Genomic DNA, 19087 nt, shown 5'->3' on the forward strand with positions numbered 1-19087 from the left:
TGCCCGCGTGGAGAAACCTGTTTGTGCTCATGTTGAGGTACTGATGTATACTCGTGTGGAGGTACTGATGTGTGCTGACCTGGAGGGGCTTATGTGTGCTTGTGTGAATGTAGCTTGTGTGGTGGTACCGATGTGCGCTCACATGGAGGTACAGATGTGTACTTGCCTGGAGGTACTGATCTGTGCCTGCATGTCATGCTGATGTTTGTTCGCATGGAGATACTGATGTGTGCTCTCCTGGCGGCACTGATGTGTGCTCCCTTGGAGGTACGGATGTGTGCTCGCGTGGAACTGCTGATGTGTGCTCGCATAGAGGTACTGGTGTATGCTAGCATGGAGGTACTGATGTGGGCTCGCATGGATGTATGGATGTGTGCTCGTGTGGAGGTGCTGATGTGTGCTCACGCTGGGGTACTGATGTGTGCTCACACATCGGTACTGGTGTGTGCTTGCACAGAGGTACAGATATATGCTCGTGTGGAGGTGCTGATGTGTGCTCATGTGGAGGTGCTGATGTGTGCTCATGTGGAGGTGCTGATGTGTTATCACGTGAAGGTGCAGATGTGTGCTCGTATGAAGGTACTGGTGTGTACTCAAGCAGAGGTACAGATTTGTGCTCGCCTGGAGGTACTGATGTGTGCTCACATGGAGGTGCTAATGTATGCTCGCGTGGAGGTGCTGATGTGTGCTAGCATGGAGGTGTTTTAGGTGCTAGTTTGTTCTTGCTTGGAGGTACAGATCGCATGGAGGTGCTGATGTGTGCACGCATGGAGGTGCTGAGGTGTGCTCACGTGGCGGTACAGATGTGTGCTCGCATAGAGGTACGGATGTGTGCTCGTGTGGAGATGCTGATGTGTACCCACGTGGGGGTGCTGATGTGTGCTCACTTGTAGGTATGGATGTGTTCTCACCTGGAGGTATTGATGTGTGCTCCCATGGATGCACTTATGTGTGCTCGCATGGACGCACTGATGTGTGCATGCTGGACGTTCTGATGTGTGCTCAAATGGATGTGCAGATGTGTGCTCATGTGGAGGTGCTGATGTGTGCTCACGTGGAGGTGCTGATGTGTGCTCACGTGGAGGTACGGATGTGTGCTCACCTGGACATACTTATGTGTGCTCTCGTGAACATCCTGATTTGGGCACCCGTGGACATACCGATGTGTGCCCACGTGGAGATACCGGTATATATGCATGCGTGGAGGTACCGATGTGTGGTCACGTAGAGGGGCCAATGTGTGCTTGTGCAGAGGGGGCTCGTGTGGAGGTACTGATGTGCACTCACAAAGAGGTACAATTGTGTGCTTGCCTGGAGGTACTGATGTGTGCCTGCATGGAGGTGCTGATGTGTGCTTGCATGGAGGTACTGATGTGTGCTCGCCTGGAGGTACGGATGTGTGCAGGCGTGGAGGTACTTATGTGGGCTCACATGGATGTACGAATGTGTGCTCGCATGAAGGTGCAGTTGTGTGCTCCCGTGGAGGTGGTGAGGAGTGCTTGCACTGGGGTACTGATGTGTGCTCCCACAGAGGTAGTGGTGTGTGCTCACACGGAGGTACAGATGTGTGCTCTCGTGGAGGTTCTGATGTATGCTCGCATGGAGGTGCTGATGTGAGCTCACGCTGGGTTACTGATGTGTGCTCGCACAGAGGTACTGATGTGTGCTCGCACAGAGGTACTGATGTGTGTGCTCGCACAGGGGTACATATGTGTGCTCGTGTGGAGGTGCTGATGTGTGCTAGCTTGGAGGTGCTGATGTGTGCTTGCACTGGGGTACTGATGTGTGCCCGTATGGAGGTATTGATGTGTGCTTGCACAGAGGTACGAAAGTGTGGTTGCATGGAGGTAGTGATGTGTGCTCGTGTGGAGGTGCTGATGTGTGCGTGCATGGAGATACATATGTGTGCTTGCATGTTCTGGTTTTTGTCTAGATTAATCCCCAGAGATGTTGTCCATTCCATGATTATGGACTCACAGTTGAGTGTCCAGGGGCTTAAGCCATTGGTGTACCCTAGGGAACTATGTAGGAGTAAGAACCCTGCCCTTGGGAGCTCTGCTCGACTCTTACTACCTCTGGTCGCCAGAGTCTAGAAGGAGAAAGTGGCAGGAACCCAACATAAGTAAGGGCAAGAGATGCTCTTCCTCTACCTGCTCAAACGGGATGAGAGAAGCAGTGAAATCGGAGACGTCTTCAAAGGTCAAAAGGCACATGACATCATTTCCCCAACCCTGGACGTAAAGAGTAGAAGCATGGGTAACTCACAAACAATATCGGTGCCCCAGATAGGCCCGGAGGTCCAGGGCACACGTCCTTGTGTCTAAGATCCTGGTAGGGAGGAGAAGAGCGTAAACTGGGAGAAGGTCAGTTACAGAGAGGAGAGAACCAGAACCTCTCACTGAGGGACTGAGGACCCAGTGGAACTGCTTATGGAGTGGAGGGCCGGCCCCAGATGCTGCTGCAGTCATGTGGTGTTAGGGTTCGGTGCCAGTCGAGGAGCGCAGACTGGGCATTTATTCAGCAGGCACTTCCTGGGCCTTAAGTTGGAGCCCACGAGAGGTCTCTGGCAGCAGGGGTCCATGGGAGAAGAGGCATGGTGACCAGACTGAAACCAGACGGTTGTGGTGAGCCCATCCAGGCTGCTGAGGAAATCAATATGGCGGCAAGAACCGGTCTTCTGAGACTTAGCAGGACAGGGAGACTTAGCAGGGTCTGGAGACTGCCTAAGCACGTAGCAAGGCGTGGAGACCACCTAAGTGAGTAGCAGGGTCAGGGGACCATCTAAGCACTTAGCAGTATCTGGAGACCACATAAGCGCATAGCAGGGTCTGGAGACCACCTACACACGTAGCTGGGTCTGGAGACCACCTAAGTGCAGGGCAGGGTCTGGAGACCACCTAAGCGTGTAGCAGAGTCTGGAGACCACCTAAGCATGTAGCAGGGTCTGGAGAAAACCTAAGCACATTGCAGGGTTTGGAGACCACCTAAGCGTGGGGCAGGGTCTGGAGACCACCTAAGCACGTAGCAGGGTCTGGAGACCACCTAAGTGCATTGCAGGGTCTGGAGACCACCTAAGCGCGAGGCAGGGTCTAGAGATTACCTAAGCACATTGCAGGGTCTGGAGACCACCTAAGCGCATTGCAGTGTCTGGAGACCACCTAAGTGTGTAGGATCTGGAGACCACCTATGCGCGTAGCAGGGGCCTGGAGACCACCTCAACTCGTAGCAGAGTCTGGACACCATCGAAGCGCGTAGCACAGTCTGGAGACCACCTAAGCGCAGGGCAGGGTCTAGAGATTACCTAAGCGCATTGCAGCATCTGGAGACCAACACCTAAGCTCATTGCAGGGTCCGGAAACCACCTAAGCGCGGCGCAGGGTCTAGAGATTATCTAAGTGCTCAGCAGGATCTGGAGACCACCTATGTGCGTAGTAGGGTCTGGATACCATCAAAGCACATAGCAGAGTCTGGAGACCACCTAAGCATGTAGCAGGGTCTGGAGACCACCTAAGCGCATTGCAGGGTCTGGAGACCACCTAAGCGCAGGGCAGGGTCTAGAGATTGCCTAAGCGCATTGCAGGGTCTGGAGACCACCTAAGCACGTAGCAGGGTCTGGAGACCATCTAAGCGCATTGCAGGGTCTGGCGACCACCTAATCGCATTGCAGGGTCTGGAGACCACCTAAGCGCGTAGCAGGGTCTGGAGACCACCTAAGCGCATTGCAGGGTCTGGAGACCACCTAAGCGTGGGTCAGAGTCTAGAGATTACCTAAGCGCATTGCAGGGTCTGGAGACAACGTAAGTGCGTAGCAGGATCTGGAGACCACCTAAGCGCATAGCAGGGTGTGGAGATCACCTAAGCACGTAGCAGGGCCTGGAGACCACCTAAGCGCATAGTAGGGTGTGGAGCTCACCTAAGCACATAGCAGGGCCTGGAGACCACCTAAGCGCATTGCAGGGTCTGGAGACCTCCTAAGCGCGTAGCAGGGTATGGAGACCACCTCAACGCGTAGCAAGAGTCACATGGCTAGGTCTGCGCTAAGGCCTCTGATACCTGTGAGTTGGAGGTCCCCCAGCAGGACAGACAAGATGCATTAAAAGTTACATGTTGGTGGCTTTCAGCGGCTTCCTGGTTTGGGCCACAGACTGTAGAGACAGGTGCATTTGGGCCTCTCTTCTCTCTTATGAGCTGCTGAAGATGATGGCGTGGGGTATTTAACTCAATATGTTGATGAAGGGGAGAATGGGGCTCAGTTGCACAGAGTGTCAAATCAGGGGGTCGCACCCCAAAAAGGAGCAAAAAAGGGACCTATGAGACGCTTCCATCTTCTATAAACCCAGTATTTCCGATCCCTGCCGTTTATTCCTGAGCAGCACCCTGTCACCACTGGTTACAAAGGGTCATGTAGGGCATGCGGGGTCATGTAGGGGTATGTAGGGTTATGTAGGGCATACAGGGTCATATAGGGGCATGTAGGGTCATGTAATGCATGTAGGGGCATGTAGGAGCATGTAGGGGCATGTAGGGGCATGTAAGGTCATGTAGGGTCATGTAGGGCTTGTAGGGTCATGCAGGGTTATGTAGGGGCATGTAGGGTCATCTAGGGGCATGTGGGAGCATGTAGGGGCATGCAGGGTCATGTAGAGGTACGCAGGGTCATGTAGGGGCACGCAGGGTCATGTAGAGTATGTAGGGTCATGTAGGGGCATGTACGGTCATGTAGGGTCATGTAGGGCATGTAGGGTCATGTAGGGTTGTATAGGGGCATGTAGGGTTATATAGGTCATGTAGGGCATGTAGGACAACAAGTTGAAATGAAACAGTTTAGGTGCAATGACCAGCAAGTCACAGTTGTGTATGGACTCTCCTGTCTCATAAGTGTTTACTCCCCAGTGTTGTAGTGAATGAATGTTACTTTGGCCACAACTTGTAATGAAAGCCAGACCCAGTTACTACAGTCAGTGGTTTATGTCCAATGCGCTGCCCTTTGCAGTGCATTTCTCAACTAACCAGCCGACCCCAGAATTGTCCTATAATGCTATGCTTCCTGCAGCACCAAACCTGTCTGAGTGCCCTTCAGCCCTCCGACACCCCTAGCCCCCACCAGCCACACCCTGCTTTTTAGGTCTTGCCTGAGACAGCCCATGTGCTGTCACCAGTGGGACATTCTGTTAGCTTACAGGGGGCTTAGAGACCACCCATTGCTTACCATTGGTTGGCTTCATTGTCACTTCAAGTCCTATTTTTGTGTTTGAACCCCCCACCCCCCCATCCGATCATGGCAACAGTATGTGTGTCCTTCCAATGTTTACCTTGTGGGGGCTACTTTTATTTTGTGGAAACTCTCTGAAAGTGCACGTGTTTGCTCGCTCTGAGTCCCTTTCTCCGTGCTCTCTCCCTACCTCTCCGTCTATCCATGTTGACTACTGCTGCCCTCCATCTATCCGTGCTACCAACTGCCCCCACTTCCTCTCTTCCTGTTGTCTCCCATCCCGTGAAATAAAAAAAAAGCGCAGGACGAACCTCCGTGCTTTTTAAAATGTACTTCTTGTCTGTGTTCCCACCCAAATGTCCTTCCTCCACTGTTGCTTGCCCCCACCCCCTCTGCCATTCCTGTGCTGTTGCTTGTCTGTGTCCACCCACCCTACCTCCATTGTGGTTTGGAACCCCCCAACCTCCATCATTGTTTGGTCCCCGCCCACCCTCCTTCTGTTGTCTCTTGCCCCCTGCCTACCCTCCTTCTGTTATCAGTTGCCCCCACCCGGCCTCCTTCTGGGTCGCTTATTCACTGCCCACCCTCCTTCTGTTGTCGCTTGACCCACCCAAGGGATTCCACCGTTGCTTGGCTGTGTCATAGCATATTTTCCCCAAATGACCTCTGAGTACTCCCCCCCGTGTTGCCTTCCATCAGCATTAAAAGCTGGCAACACGGGCTAAAACATTGGCTAAAACATTGACAAAGCCTGTCCCCCACGTAGGCGAGACCTCTTGGCTTTGCAATGCTTGTTTGAACCTGCTGCTTACCTCAAGCTCTGCTTTTAACATGTTCAAAAATCAAGCATGGTGCAATGGTCCAGTGCTCCCTGCATGCCAACCCTTCCGCTCTCAACTAGATGCCATATTACTCTTCTCTCCACTCCTATCCAGCGCTCTCTGTCAACCTAACACTCTCTGCAAACTCATGGCTGTCTCCTAATGGGACACCCTTACTAATTCAGCAGTTTCACTCCCACAGCACTCTCTTCCAACTTACTTTTCACCTGGGGGTTTCTGCTAACCAACTCACTATATCAAGCAACACTCTCGGGCTCTCTCTGTCTAACACTCTCGCTTACCCAGTGCTGTCGGCCAGCCCAGCACTCTCTCCTCGCCCAATGGGCTCTCTCTATCTAACACTCTCGCTTACCCAGTGCTGTCGGCCAGCCCAGCACTCTCTGCTCGCCCAATGGGCTCTCTCTGTCTAACACTCTCTCTTAACCAGTGCTGTCTGCCAGCCCAGCACTCTCTGCTCGCCCAATGGGCTCTCTCTGTCTAACACTCTCGCTTACCCAGTAAAAAATGAATCAGCGAGATTCGCGCACCCAGCGCGAATTGCGGACGACATTTTTTAAAAAACTAAGCGCGGGCTCCCGCGCTTCGTTATTATTTAGCCCCCGCGTGGGCCAAGTCCCAGGGGCATGCAATATTGTAATTGCTGGGCCCAGGGAGGCCCCTGCAGCCCCAGGGACTGCCACCCCCGGGGCTTTCCTTAAATATTTGCGGGGGGCACCCAGCCTCCCCGCAGCCTCGGGGACCGCCACCCCTCGGGGCTTGTTTTATTTAATGTGTGGGGGGCCTCCAAGGCACCCCCAAGCCCCGGGGACCGCAACCACGGGGCTTTTAAAATATATTTGCGGGGGTAACATGGCCCCCCCGCAGCCCCGGGGACCGCCACCCCCCGGGGCTTGTTTTACAAAAAAATAAAGAACCTGTGTGGGGGGGGGCTCGAGCCCCTTCACAAGCCCTGGGGACCACCACCTCCCCGGGGCACTAAGTATTTAAATGCGGGGACCACCACATCCCCGGGGCTGTGCACATGTTGGGAGGGGGGCCGCATGGCCCCCCTCCTGGAGCCCTTGATGGCCCTGGGGACCGCCACCCCCCAGGGCTGGCTCCTGCAGTGTCCCGGGGTGCCCATCCCGGGACACTGCTGTTTGCAATGACAGGGCGGGTCATTGCAAACTGCTTTGCTTCATTCATTGTCAGCAGCTCCCCATGTGGAAGAGCAATGCCGGCTCCTGCAGGAAGCGGGGAGCCGGCGGGACCCTGGGGGCATTGTGGCTCCCCCCACGGTGCCCAACGGATAGGGCCTGCCCCTAGGGATGGGGTCCTGGGGCTAGAAGTGGCCCGGGAGGGGCCCCAAAAATAAAAAAATAAAGGCCGGCCCCGGGGGATGGAGTTCCCGGGGCCAATAGAGGCCACGCAGCCCCCACCATAGATAAAAATATATATGTGGCCATGCCCCGAGGGATGGGGTCCCTGGGGCCGGAATTGGCCACGGGAGGGCGACCCATGAGGCTCCCTTCCTGTTTGTTTATATATATTTTTTTTAAATGGGTAAAAAGAAGGGCACAGCCCCGTCTAAAAAAATATTTTAAAGAAACACTGCGATCGTGCCAGAGACCCCACCCTCTCCCAACAACACTCTGCAAACGCACCCTGTGGCGCATTTTAAATTGGGGAATTAATTCCTCTTCAATCCTGAGGTTCCCTACGGGCCAACTAGCCCACCAGGTACCTCCAGTAAGCGCCACTGTGCTGTGATGCAGAGAGGTGGCCCAGGCCTCGCCCCTTTTTACACCTCTCTGCAATGCAGCTCTGTGGCTCTTACTGGAGGTTCCTGGTGGGCTAGTTGGACCCCAGGGACCCTCAGGATTCAAGGGGACTTAATCTCCCAACTGAAATCGCGCCACGGGGCGCGTTTGCACAGTGGTAAAGGGAGGTGGCAGGGCCTGAGGTAACATGTGTGCAAACATGCCCTGTGGTGCGTTTTAAGTTGGGGAATTAATTCTCCTTCAATCCTGAGGGCCCCTGGGGGCCAACTAGCCCACCAGGTAGTTCCAGTAAGCACCACAGACCTGCGTTGCAGCGAGGTGGTCCACGCAGCTCTCTGGCACTTACTGGAGGTACCTGGTGGGTAGTTGTACCCCAGGGACCCTCAGGATTCAAGGAGACTTAATCCCCAAACTTACAACGCGCCACAGGGCGCGCTTGCAGAGTGGTGGAGAAAGGGGGCATGGCCTTTGTCTACCTCTCACCAATCCCACTGCGTGGAGCTTACTGGAGGTAAGAGGTAGGCTAGTTGGCCCCTAAAGGACCCCCAGCAGTGAAGGGAACTTCAATCCCCATCCAAGAGCGTGTCAGGGAGCACGTTTGTAGAGTGGTGGGCAAAGTGGGCGTGGCCTGATACGAGTACTTACTGTTGGACAGGCCACACGAAGGGCTTGCGCCCTCCCCGCATGACAGGGCCCAAGCCCCGGCCCCCCAGGCGCGGCCCACGAGAATCACCCGCACCCCGTCTCCCGACGGAACTCCTGCCCTCGGACCTCCCTGTAGCACGGGCCCAAACCACCACCGGCTCCCTCGGCCGGGTCAAACCGCCATCTTGGGCCCTGCGCCACGAGGCCGCGTGGCCTCCCCCCGACCCTAACCCTGGGCCTGGCCGGCCCCGACATCCCGGCACCACCATCCACCCAGGAGGTGAGCGGATCACTTGGCAGGTCAATGGGAGGACGAAGTGCCAAGGACTCTCCCCCGCCAGGTGACGATCGCCTCCAGCTCCCCCAGGCACCGGCTCCACCCCCCCGCTGGGTGTCTGGACACCTTCATCCCGGACCCTCCGACCCCCAAGTGCGAGGGTCCGGACATCAAAGGGCACCTGCCCTATAACTGGAGCAGCTGCGGAGCAGGAAGGCAGTTGTATCCTGGAGTCGAGAGACACCGAGAGAACTCAGCCTTGACGGACTACTGGCGCTGCCGTAGCCCTATCTTGTGATCCATCGTCCTGCCTGCTGGCGCTGCCGCGGCCTTCTGCAACCTCCATCCTCGTCGGGACCTGCTGGCGCTGCCGCGGCCCGTTGTAACGACCATCTTCACCGGGACCTGCTGGCGCTGCCGCGGACCGTACATCGACCATCTTCTCTGGGACCTGCTGGCGCTGCCGCGGCCCGTGTATCGACCATCTTCACTGGGACCTGCTGGCGCTGCCGCGGCCCGTACCAGCTAGACCACCTAAGCTCGAGGATTGTGAGCTACCCACCACACCACCTCAACTACCAGACTGGTAACCAGACTGTCCCGCTACCCCCTTTTCCCATCTTGAGAGACTTGAATCGAGGGGACCCCTGAGTCCAGACCTCCTTGTACCTTTTCATCGTACCTTAAGAAGTGCTTATAAAGAACGCTAACTCATCTCCTTGTGTGGTATCTGTCTGTGGGGGGGAAGTTATTTGTCTGTACGATCGCTGGAGACGGCTCTCCCCGGAGACCTCTCCCCTTGTCCTCGGCCGACCCTCCCGGTCCGTCTAACATTGGTGGCCAGCGGCGCGATCCGAATCAACGCGTAATCGTACAGAGAGTAGCTCACCCCACGACAAAACCACGATGTCAGCTAAAGATAGCGGTTCCACTGAAAAGTTCCAAATGGATAAGTTGGAAGAGTATAACCACCGCGAACTTAAACAATTCTGCATGGAACTAGGCATTGCTACCACCGGCCTGAGTACCAAAGAGGATTTGAAGCGCGCCCTTGAGTCGTGGGCAGAAACTGGGATCCCCGGATCCTCCGACCAAAACAGTGTCGCACCAGAGGGGAACGCCACGGCTCCCGAGGAGAGGGGAACGGGCCTCTCGCAGGAGGAGATCCAGGAAAGAGAAAGGACCAGATTACACGAGTTGGAAATGGCACGACTCAAGATGGACGGTGAACTAAAGTTAGCCGAGCAGAAACTAAATCTAGAGCATCTGCGGCTCCGAGAGGAGCGAGAAGAAAAACAGAGACAGAGAGAGCTTGAGGAAAAAAGAATAACACTCGAACACGAACGCAAACTGGCGGAAATAGAACTTCGGAAACAGGGTAAAGAGACGGGGGTGCCTGAGCGACCGCACACCCCAGGGGCAACCGAGAAAAAAGTCCACATCCCCAAGGATGTTGTCCGAGAGTATGTCCGAGAAGACGACATACAGCAGTGGTTCAAAGCCTACGAGATCGCCATGACCTCCCACCGGATCGACCGGAGTGATTGGGGAGCTGGACTATGGGGGAGGTTCGTCAACGAAGGTCGCGATGCCCTGTTGCAGCTCCCAGATCACCAAATGTCGTCCTACGACCACATGAAGGCTGCCCTCCTCACCCGCTACGGCCTCACACCCGAGATGTACCGCCAGAGGCTCAGAGATTGCACCCGGATCCCGGGTACGACTTGGGTGGAGTACGTAAACTATTTCAGCAGAGCCTTCGAAGGGTGGATCAAGGGGAGCCATGTAACGACCTACGAACAACTCTTTAACCTCATGGTATGGGAACACCTGTCGAACAACTGCTTCGTCGAGCTCAGGCAGCACCTCCTCGACAGTAAATTGACCGACCCCCGGCAACTCGCCGCTGAAGCTGACCGATGGGAGAGCACCCGAGTGGGCCGGAGAGGACCGCACGAGCAGAACCGAAGCAACCAAGGCCAGCACCGTCCTCGGGGAGGAGGAGGAGGCCAGGGGCGAGGGAGAGACACCCTCCCGGCAACACCCGTGGCCAGCACCCCGCCCTCGGCCGGCCGGGGAAACCCCCCGATGCGTCCAGGGTTCCGAGCCAATGTCACGTGCCACCGATGCCAGCGAGTCGGCCATTACGCCAATGACCCGAGCTGCCCGCAGAACCAAACACCCAAGCCCCGCCAGGTAGCTGCCGCCGCCCTGGGGGAAGAACGACTGTCAGAGGAACAGGAAGAGTATGAGCCGGCCCAGCAAGAGTGGGAACCGGCCGCCATGGTTCTAGCGTGCCTAGGGGGAAAAGACATAGTCCCGCGGGCTCCCCTACCCGCCAACACCAGGAAATACGGTCAGTGGGTGACCATTAATGGGCATCGGGCCGAGGCCTTACGTGACACAGGCGCCAGTGTGACGGCCGTCCGCTGTCACCTGGTGAAAGCCGAGCAGATCCTGCCGAACATTCTCTGCCCCGTCCGCTCAGCTGACAATTCCGAAAGTCTGTGTCAAATGGCCTGCGTCCCCTTCGAATGGGGAGGGGTCTCCGGCCTGTTGAAAGTGACGGTCCGGGATGATGCCCCCGTGGACTGCCTCCTGGGGAATGACCTTGAGAGTTCCCAATGGGCCACCGTCGAGAGAAGAGAGCACCTGGGGATGCTGGGCCTCCCGGACTGGGCCTGCGTAACCACCCGGTCCAGGGCAGCCCGTGCCGTTCCCCGACCAGAAGAACCGGAATGGCCAGCACCTCCGCCCCCGGTCGCCCCAGTAGAAGACAACGATGAGGCCAACCCCCCGGAGCCAACGACCGAAGGGGACGCGCACCTCCAGGACGTCCCCGGCCTGGCTCAGTGGCGTCAAGAAGGGGGGCCCACCCAAGAACAGTTCCGCGAGGAGCAAAAGACCTGCCCCTCCCTCGAGGGACTCCGCCAACAAGCCAGCGCCCAGAGCGCAGGGGACTCCACCGGAACTCACTGGGTCTACTGGGAGAACGACCTGCTATACAGCGAACAGAGGATCGCAGAGCTAGGGGCCGGTCGAGTACTGGTGGTACCTCTCCGCTTCAGAAACTTCCTGCTCAATCTGGCCCACGATGTCCCCCTGGCTGGACACCTGGGCCAAGACAAAACTTACAGTCGCCTAGTGACCCACTTTTTCTGGCCGAAGATGCGGAACGACGTCCTGAACCACTGCCGGTCCTGCCCCACGTGCCAGGCCAGCGGGAAGAGTGGCCGTAAGCTGAAGGCCCCTCTACAACCCTTCCCGGTGGTCACCACCCCGTTCGAGAGGGTAGGAATAGACATTGTGGGGCCCCTGGACCCCCGCACGGCACAAGGACATAGGTTCATCCTAGTACTGGTGGATCACGCCACCCGCTACCCCGAGGCGGTGCCTCTACGAACAGTAACAGCTCCGGTGGTTGGCCGGGCCCTAATGGGGATCTTCTCCCGGGTGGGCTTCCCCCGAGAAGTCGTCAGCGACCGAGGCACGAACTTCATCTCCAAATACATGAAGTCCCTCTGGCAACAGTGCGGGGTCACCTACCGATTCACGACCCCCTATCACCCCCAAGGGAACGGACTAGTGGAGCGATTCAACCGCACTCTCAAGGGGATGATTGGGGGATTGGAAGAGCCCCTCCGTCGCCAGTGGGATGTGCTACTCCCGTGCCTCCTCTTCGCCTACCGGGAAGTTCCCCAGAAGTCCCTCGGTTTTAGTCCCTTCGAACTCCTGTACGGGCACCCTGTGCGAGGGCCCCTCAGCCTAGTCAAAGAAGGTTGGGAGATGGCCCCCCTAAAGACCCCTCCAGACGTCTTCAAGTACCTCCTGGCCCTACGTAATCAGACCCGGCGCTTCAGGGAGATGGCCAAGGCGAACCTCGAGGCCAGCCAGGAAGACATAAAGAGATGGTATGATCACCATGCCTCCTCCGTCGAGTTCGAACCGGGACAACAAGTGTGGGTGATGTCCCCCACCGAACCATGTGCCTTGCAAGATAAGTGGACGGGGCCCTTCAAGGTGGTCGAGCGCAAAAGCCCCGTCACTTATCTCATCGACATGGGGACCACCCGGAACCCCCTTCGGGTCCTCCACACCAACAGACTCAAACCACACTTTGTGCGCTCAGAACTCAGCCTCCTGATGGCTACAGACAGTGGGGCGGAAGAAGACTCCGAGCCTCTCCCTGATCTCCTGAAGACTCAGGAGAAAGACGGTTCCGTGGACGGGGTCCGGCTCTCCGATGCCCTCACCCCAGAGCAACGCCAGGGCTGCCGGGACCTCCTGCTGCGGTTCGCTTCACTGTTCTCCCTCACTCCCGGGGTCACCCCTTGGTGCTTGCACGACGTAGACACCGGGGACAGTCCCCCTGTCCGGCACCGGGCCTACCGCGTACCAGATCGGGTACGGGCCTGCATACAAGAGGAAGTGGCCAAAATGCTCACGATCGGGGTCATCGAGCCCTCGGACAGTCCCTGGGCCAGTCCAGTGGTATTGGTCCCCAAAGCCGCTGCCCCCGGCACCACACCTGAACTGAGATTCTGCGTCGACTACCGGGGCTTGAACGCTGTCACCCGAACCGACGCTCATCCTATCCCCAGAGCGGATGAATTGATCGACCGACTGGGGGCCGCCCGCTACCTCAGTATCTTCGACCTAACAGCGGGCTACTGGCAGATCGGTCTCACACCCCGAGCTCAAGAACGATCCGCCTTCTCTACCCCCGATGGCCACTACCACTTCAAGGTCATGCCCTTTGGCATGAAGAACGCCCCCGCTACATTTCAACGTCTTGTGAACCAGGTCTTGGCGGGGCTCGAAGAGTTCAGCGCTGCCTACCTGGACGATATCGCTGTATACAGCCGCCACTGGTCCAACCACCTCCTCCACCTCCAGGAGGTCCTACAGGCCCTCCAGCGGGCCGGCCTCACGATTAAGGCCGGCAAATGCCAACTTGGTCAAGGGTCCGTGACCTACCTGGGGCACCAGGTGGGGAGCGGGCTGGTGGCCCCACTGCAACTTAAGATTGCTGCCATCCAGTCCTGGCAGCCCCCCGTCACTCAGACCGAAGTCCGAGCCTTCTTGGGGCTCACCGGCTACTACCGGCGGTTCGTGAGGGACTACGGCAGCATTGTGGGGCCCCTCACGGGTCTCACGTCCAAGAACCAACCAAAGCGGATTAACTGGACCCCCGATTGTCAAGCGGCCTTCGAAAAGCTGAAGGCCGCCCTGTGCACCGCCCCTGTGCTCCAGGCCCCCGATTACAGTCGGGAATTCGTAGTACAGACAGACGCCTCCGACCACGGCATCGGAGCGGTTCTTTCCCAAGTGAACCCCGAGGGTCATGACCAGCCGGTGGCCTTCATCAGCCGACGTCTCCTGGGCCGAGAACAGCGCTGGAGCACCATCGAGAGGGAGGCCTTCGCAGTGGTGTGGGCCCTCAAAAAGCTCCGGCCCTATCTCTTCGGTACCCACTTCCGGGTACAAACCGACCATAGACCCCTGCAGTGGCTGATGCAGATGCGGGGGGAAAACCCCAAACTACTGCGCTGGTCCATCTCCCTGCAGGGAATGGACTTCACCGTGGAGCACCGACCGGGCCAAGACCACGCCAACGCAGATGGCCTGTCCCGCTTCTTCCGCCTCGACGAAGAGAGTCCCCAAGGAGATGGGTGACTCTCCCCGCCTTCAGCTGGGGGGGACGCATGTTGGACAGGCCACACGAAGGGCTTGCGCCCTCCCCGCATGACAGGGCCCAAGCCCCGGCCCCCCAGGCGCGGCCCACGAGAATCACCCGCACCCCGTCTCCCGACGGAACTCCTGCCCTCGGACCTCCCTGTAGCACGGGCCCAAACCACCACCGGCTCCCTCGGCCGGGTCAAACCGCCATCTTGGGCCCTGCGCCACGAGGCCGCGTGGCCTCCCCCCGACCCTAACCCTGGGCCTGGCCGGCCCCGACATCCCGGCACCACCATCCACCCAGGAGGTGAGCGGATCACTTGGCAGGTCAATGGGAGGACGAAGTGCCAAGGACTCTCCCCCGCCAGGTGACGATCGCCTCCAGCTCCCCCAGGCACCGGCTCCACCCCCCCGCTGGGTGTCTGGACACCTTCATCCCGGACCCTCCGACCCCCAAGTGCGAGGGTCCGGACATCAAAGGGCACCTGCCCTATAACTGGAGCAGCTGCGGAGCAGGAAGGCAGTTGTATCCTGGAGTCGAGAGACACCGAGAGAACTCAGCCTTGACGGACTACTGGCGCTGCCGTAGCCCTATCTTGTGATCCATCGTCCTGCCTGCTGGCGCTGCCGCGGCCTTCTGCAACCTCCATCCTCGTCGGGACCTGCTGGCGCTGCCGCGGCCCGTTGTAACGACCATCTTCACCGGGACCTGCTGGCGCTGCCGCGGACCGTACATCGACCATCTTCTCTGGGACCTGCTGGCGCTGCCGCGGCCCGTGTATCGACCATCTTCACTGGGACCTGCTGGCGCTGCCGCGGCCCGTACCAGCTAGACCACCTAAGCTCGAGGATTGTGAGCTACCCACCACACCACCTCAACTACCAGACTGGTAACCAGACTGTCCCGCTACCCCCTTTTCCCATCTTGAGAGACTTGAATTGAGGGGACCTCTGAGTCCAGACCTCCTTGTACCTTTTCATCGTACCTTAAGAAGTGCTTATAAAGAACGCTAACTCATCTCCTTGTGTGGTATCTGTCTGTGGGGGGGAAGTTATTTGTCTGTACGATCGCTGGAGACGGCTCTCCCCGGAGACCTCTCCCCTTGTCCTCGGCCGACCCTCCCGGTCCGTCTAACACTTACCAATGCTGCTGTGTGGGACTGACTGGAGGTAATTGCTTGGGAAGTTGGCCCCCAAGGATGTCCTTGGGGGCCAACTACCCCTACTGTTACCTGAGTGTTGGTTGGACGCCCAGCACCCTTTCTCCACCACTCTGCAAACGCGACGACTAGTTAAAGTAGCATATTTCTGCACCTCTGACTTAGAGGTAGTTTTAATTCCCCTGCCCTATTATATACTAGGGCCTTTCAGAGGAGGTCATGCTAATCACTGGGGTACCCCAACGCATAGTGTTCCCTAGTGTATGTAGGTGTTTTCACTGTATTCTAAGCATCTTTTAGCATAGCTCTTGCTCTAGGCCTGGTTAGTCAGAGTCAGTCACCACCAGTATCCGTCTGAAAAAGTTGTGGGCACAGGATGATTTTGCAACAAGGCCTCTTTCTGCTCCTCTGTTGGGTCTTTCTGCACATGTCTTGCTTCTTCCTGCACTTTTCTTCATCTTTGTGGACTTCTCTTTCTTCTTTCTGCATTTCTTTTGCTTCTTTCTGTGTGTTTTTTCTTCTTTCTTCATATGTCCTACCTCTGTAGGCATACTTAGAAACTAGCCTTTAAAAGACCTAAGAAATTCACTTAAAAACCATAGGTTTTAGGCAAATTATAGTTAGAAATTAGCGTTTAAAAAATCTTTGAAATTCACTGAAAAAACCATAGGTTTCAGGCACGTTATAGTTAGAAATTAGCATTTCAAAAAACCTTAGAAATTCACTGAAAAAACCATAGGTTTCAGGGGCATTATAGTTAGAAATTAGCATTTAAAAAACCTTAGAAATTCACTGAAAAAACCATAGGTTTCAGGGGCATTATAGGTAGTTAGACATTTCACTCATACAAAACCAGTGAAATTCCCCCGTTATAGTTAATTCAGCTAACTATAACTTGCGCCCCCGCAATGCACTGCTGATGACGTCACATATTACATCACTCATGACATGGTCAGTGACATCACTGATGACATCACTGATGACATCTCAAACAACATCACTAATGCGTGGGAGCGAGTTATAGTTAGCTGAACTAACTATAACTGGGGAATTTCACTGGTTTTGTATTAGTGAAATGTCCAACTAACTATAGGTTTTTTAAATGCTAATTTCTAACTATAACGTGCCTGAAACCTATGGCTTTTTCAGTGAATATATATTTATGTATGTCCAAAGGCGGAGTTAAGAATAGTACATTTATGCTTACCTACATATACTTATGTTCACGATATAGTAATAGGTGACATTTGATATTTTATGGGGACGGTTTTACGCATCTTGATACTGTGGCATACAACCCTCTCGTTAGTGCACAGCAGGAGTATCCCAGGTAGCCGTGCACCTGACACAAGGGTGTGAATTGTTTTCTGATTCATACTCCAAAGCCAGTACACTGCACCTCCTGAAACTGCACATAGTCCACAGAGGTGGCAAGTGTGGGGCCCTTCCTGTAATGACGGAGACTGGTAGAGGTGGGCAAGGGATCACATGTGATTGTCAGGGGTGGCTAAGGCATCACCAGTGACTGGCAGAGGTGGCTAAGGAATCACTGGTGACTGGCAGAGGTGGCTTTGGTATCACCAGTGACTGGCAGAGGTGGCTATGGGATCACCAGTGACTGGCAGAGGTGGCTATGGGATCACAAGTGACTGGCAGAGGTGGCTATGGGATCACCAGTGACTGGCAGAGTCGGCCAAGTGATCACCAGTGACTGGCAGAGGTGGCTAAGGGTCACCAGTGACTGGCAGAGGTGGCCAAGTGATCACCAGTGACTGGTAGATGTGGCTGTGGGATCACCAGTGACTGGCAGAGGTAGCTATGGGATCACAAGTGACTGGCAGAGGTGGCTATGGGATCACCAGTGACTGGCAGATGTGACCAAGTGATCATCAGTGACTGGCAGAGGTGGGCAAGGAATCACCAGCGACTGGCAGGGGTGGCCAAAGGATCACCAGCAACTGGCAGAGGTAGCCATGGGATCCCCAGTGACCGGCAAATGTGGCTAAGTGACCACCTGTGACAGGCATTGGTGGCCAAGTGATCACCAGTGATTGGCAGACGTGGCTAAGGGATCACCAATGACTGGCAGAGGTGGCTAAGGGATCACCAATGACTGGCACAGGTGGCTAAGGGATCACCAGTGACTGGCAGAGGTGGCTAAGGGCTCACCAGTGACTGGCACAGGTGGCTAAGGGATCAGCAGGGAATGGCAGGGTTGGTTAAGGGATCACCAGTTCTCTGCAGTGGTTGGCTATTCCTACTCCCGCTACACTGGTCTTGGTATCCTTCAAGGCGAAGTCACCTGTAAACTGCTCTGGTCCTGTTGATGCCCCATGCGGGGTAGAATGTCCCTGCCTGCTTCTCTAGCCCTTTAGTTCTTTATGATGGTTAATGAAATGCATGGGACTTTACAGACTGTACTGATTTGGTTAAATCCTTTGTACATTTGTGCACAGCCCCACCTGGTAGACATTCCTTCTGAACGGTTGCCATTTTCTTTTTCAGCAGAGGACGGCAAGAGCAGCAGCAAGACGTCCAGATCATACCTTCCCTCATCGAACCATGCCACAGCCCATCATATACCAAGTGCATAGACTTGAGCCTGCGCGGACTCTAAACCATACAGTGCCTTCGTGGACAGTGGGTGATCCAGCTGGGGGCCAGAGTGTTACTGCTCAGCCCTTGCACGGCACTTCAGGTGTGAGAAACTCTATGTTGAGTTCATTTGAACCACTGTGACTAGAGATCACGCTGTGTGTGCTGACATTCTGAGGCGCGACAAGAGGATAGTCCCGGCGACCAGTCCTCGTGATCTGTCCCATATCACAGCTCCGAAGATAGCCTCAGAGGACAGCACCCGATGACAGGGCATCATGGACTCCTGACCAAAAGGAGCGTGGCCGGCCTTCCTGATGAATGTACAATCGAGACTCTGTGAAGTTTACACTACTGTATATACGTTTCCTCCTGCGTAATCATACTGGTGGTGGTGCTGACTGCGAAGAAAATAATAATATTTAATTTTAACAAGTCCTCATGTTGTTTCTGAATTGTGAAGAGGAGAAACCATCTGTCAGGCTGTGGATTGGTGTCTGGATAAATGAAGAACAGGCCATCATTATCAATCAATCAAACAATTTTTTTAGAAAAGTTTACTTTCTGTAAGCTGCAGGCTGGAAGGAGACCTTCACATTAGCTGATCGGGCCGAAGGTGCACAGTGTCAGCAGAGAGTCAATACTCAGAATTAGGAGCCCCAATGCTAAACCCAACTCCTCACTCAATCACACCTCCTTGATCCCAAACTTGATCATGCCAGCTCCCTGATCCCAATCTCTCATTCGATCACACCTCCTTGATCCCAGTCTCTTACTCAGTTACGCTGGCTCCTTTATCCGAATCTCTCACATGATAATGCCAGCTCCTTGATCCTAATCTCCCACTCAATCACATCAGCTCCCTGATTCCAAATTCTCACTCGATCATTCCAGCTTTCTGGTCCTAATCTCCCACT

At 55.7% G+C, this 19087-nt stretch overlaps 1 protein-coding gene across 2 annotated transcripts in view; it reads left to right on the forward strand.

Annotated features, from left to right (window-relative positions):
• PAX9 (paired box 9) overlaps window positions 1-18573 on the forward strand; it is a 244732-nt gene extending 226159 nt beyond the window's left edge. The window contains exon 5 of one of the 2 annotated variants that reach the window (XM_085628106.1): window positions 18081-18573. In XM_085628106.1, coding sequence (XP_085484232.1) covers window positions 18081-18169 — 89 coding nt within the window. In that variant the 3' untranslated portion in view covers window positions 18170-18573. The remainder of the gene's footprint in view (window positions 1-18080) is intronic. The other variant, XM_085628107.1, reaches the window with a different exon arrangement.
• The last annotated feature ends 514 nt before the right edge of the window (window positions 18574-19087 follow it).

Source organism: Triturus cristatus, chromosome 9 (assembly GCF_964204655.1).
Source record: "Triturus cristatus chromosome 9, aTriCri1.1, whole genome shotgun sequence".
NCBI lineage: Eukaryota > Metazoa > Chordata > Amphibia > Caudata > Salamandridae > Triturus > Triturus cristatus.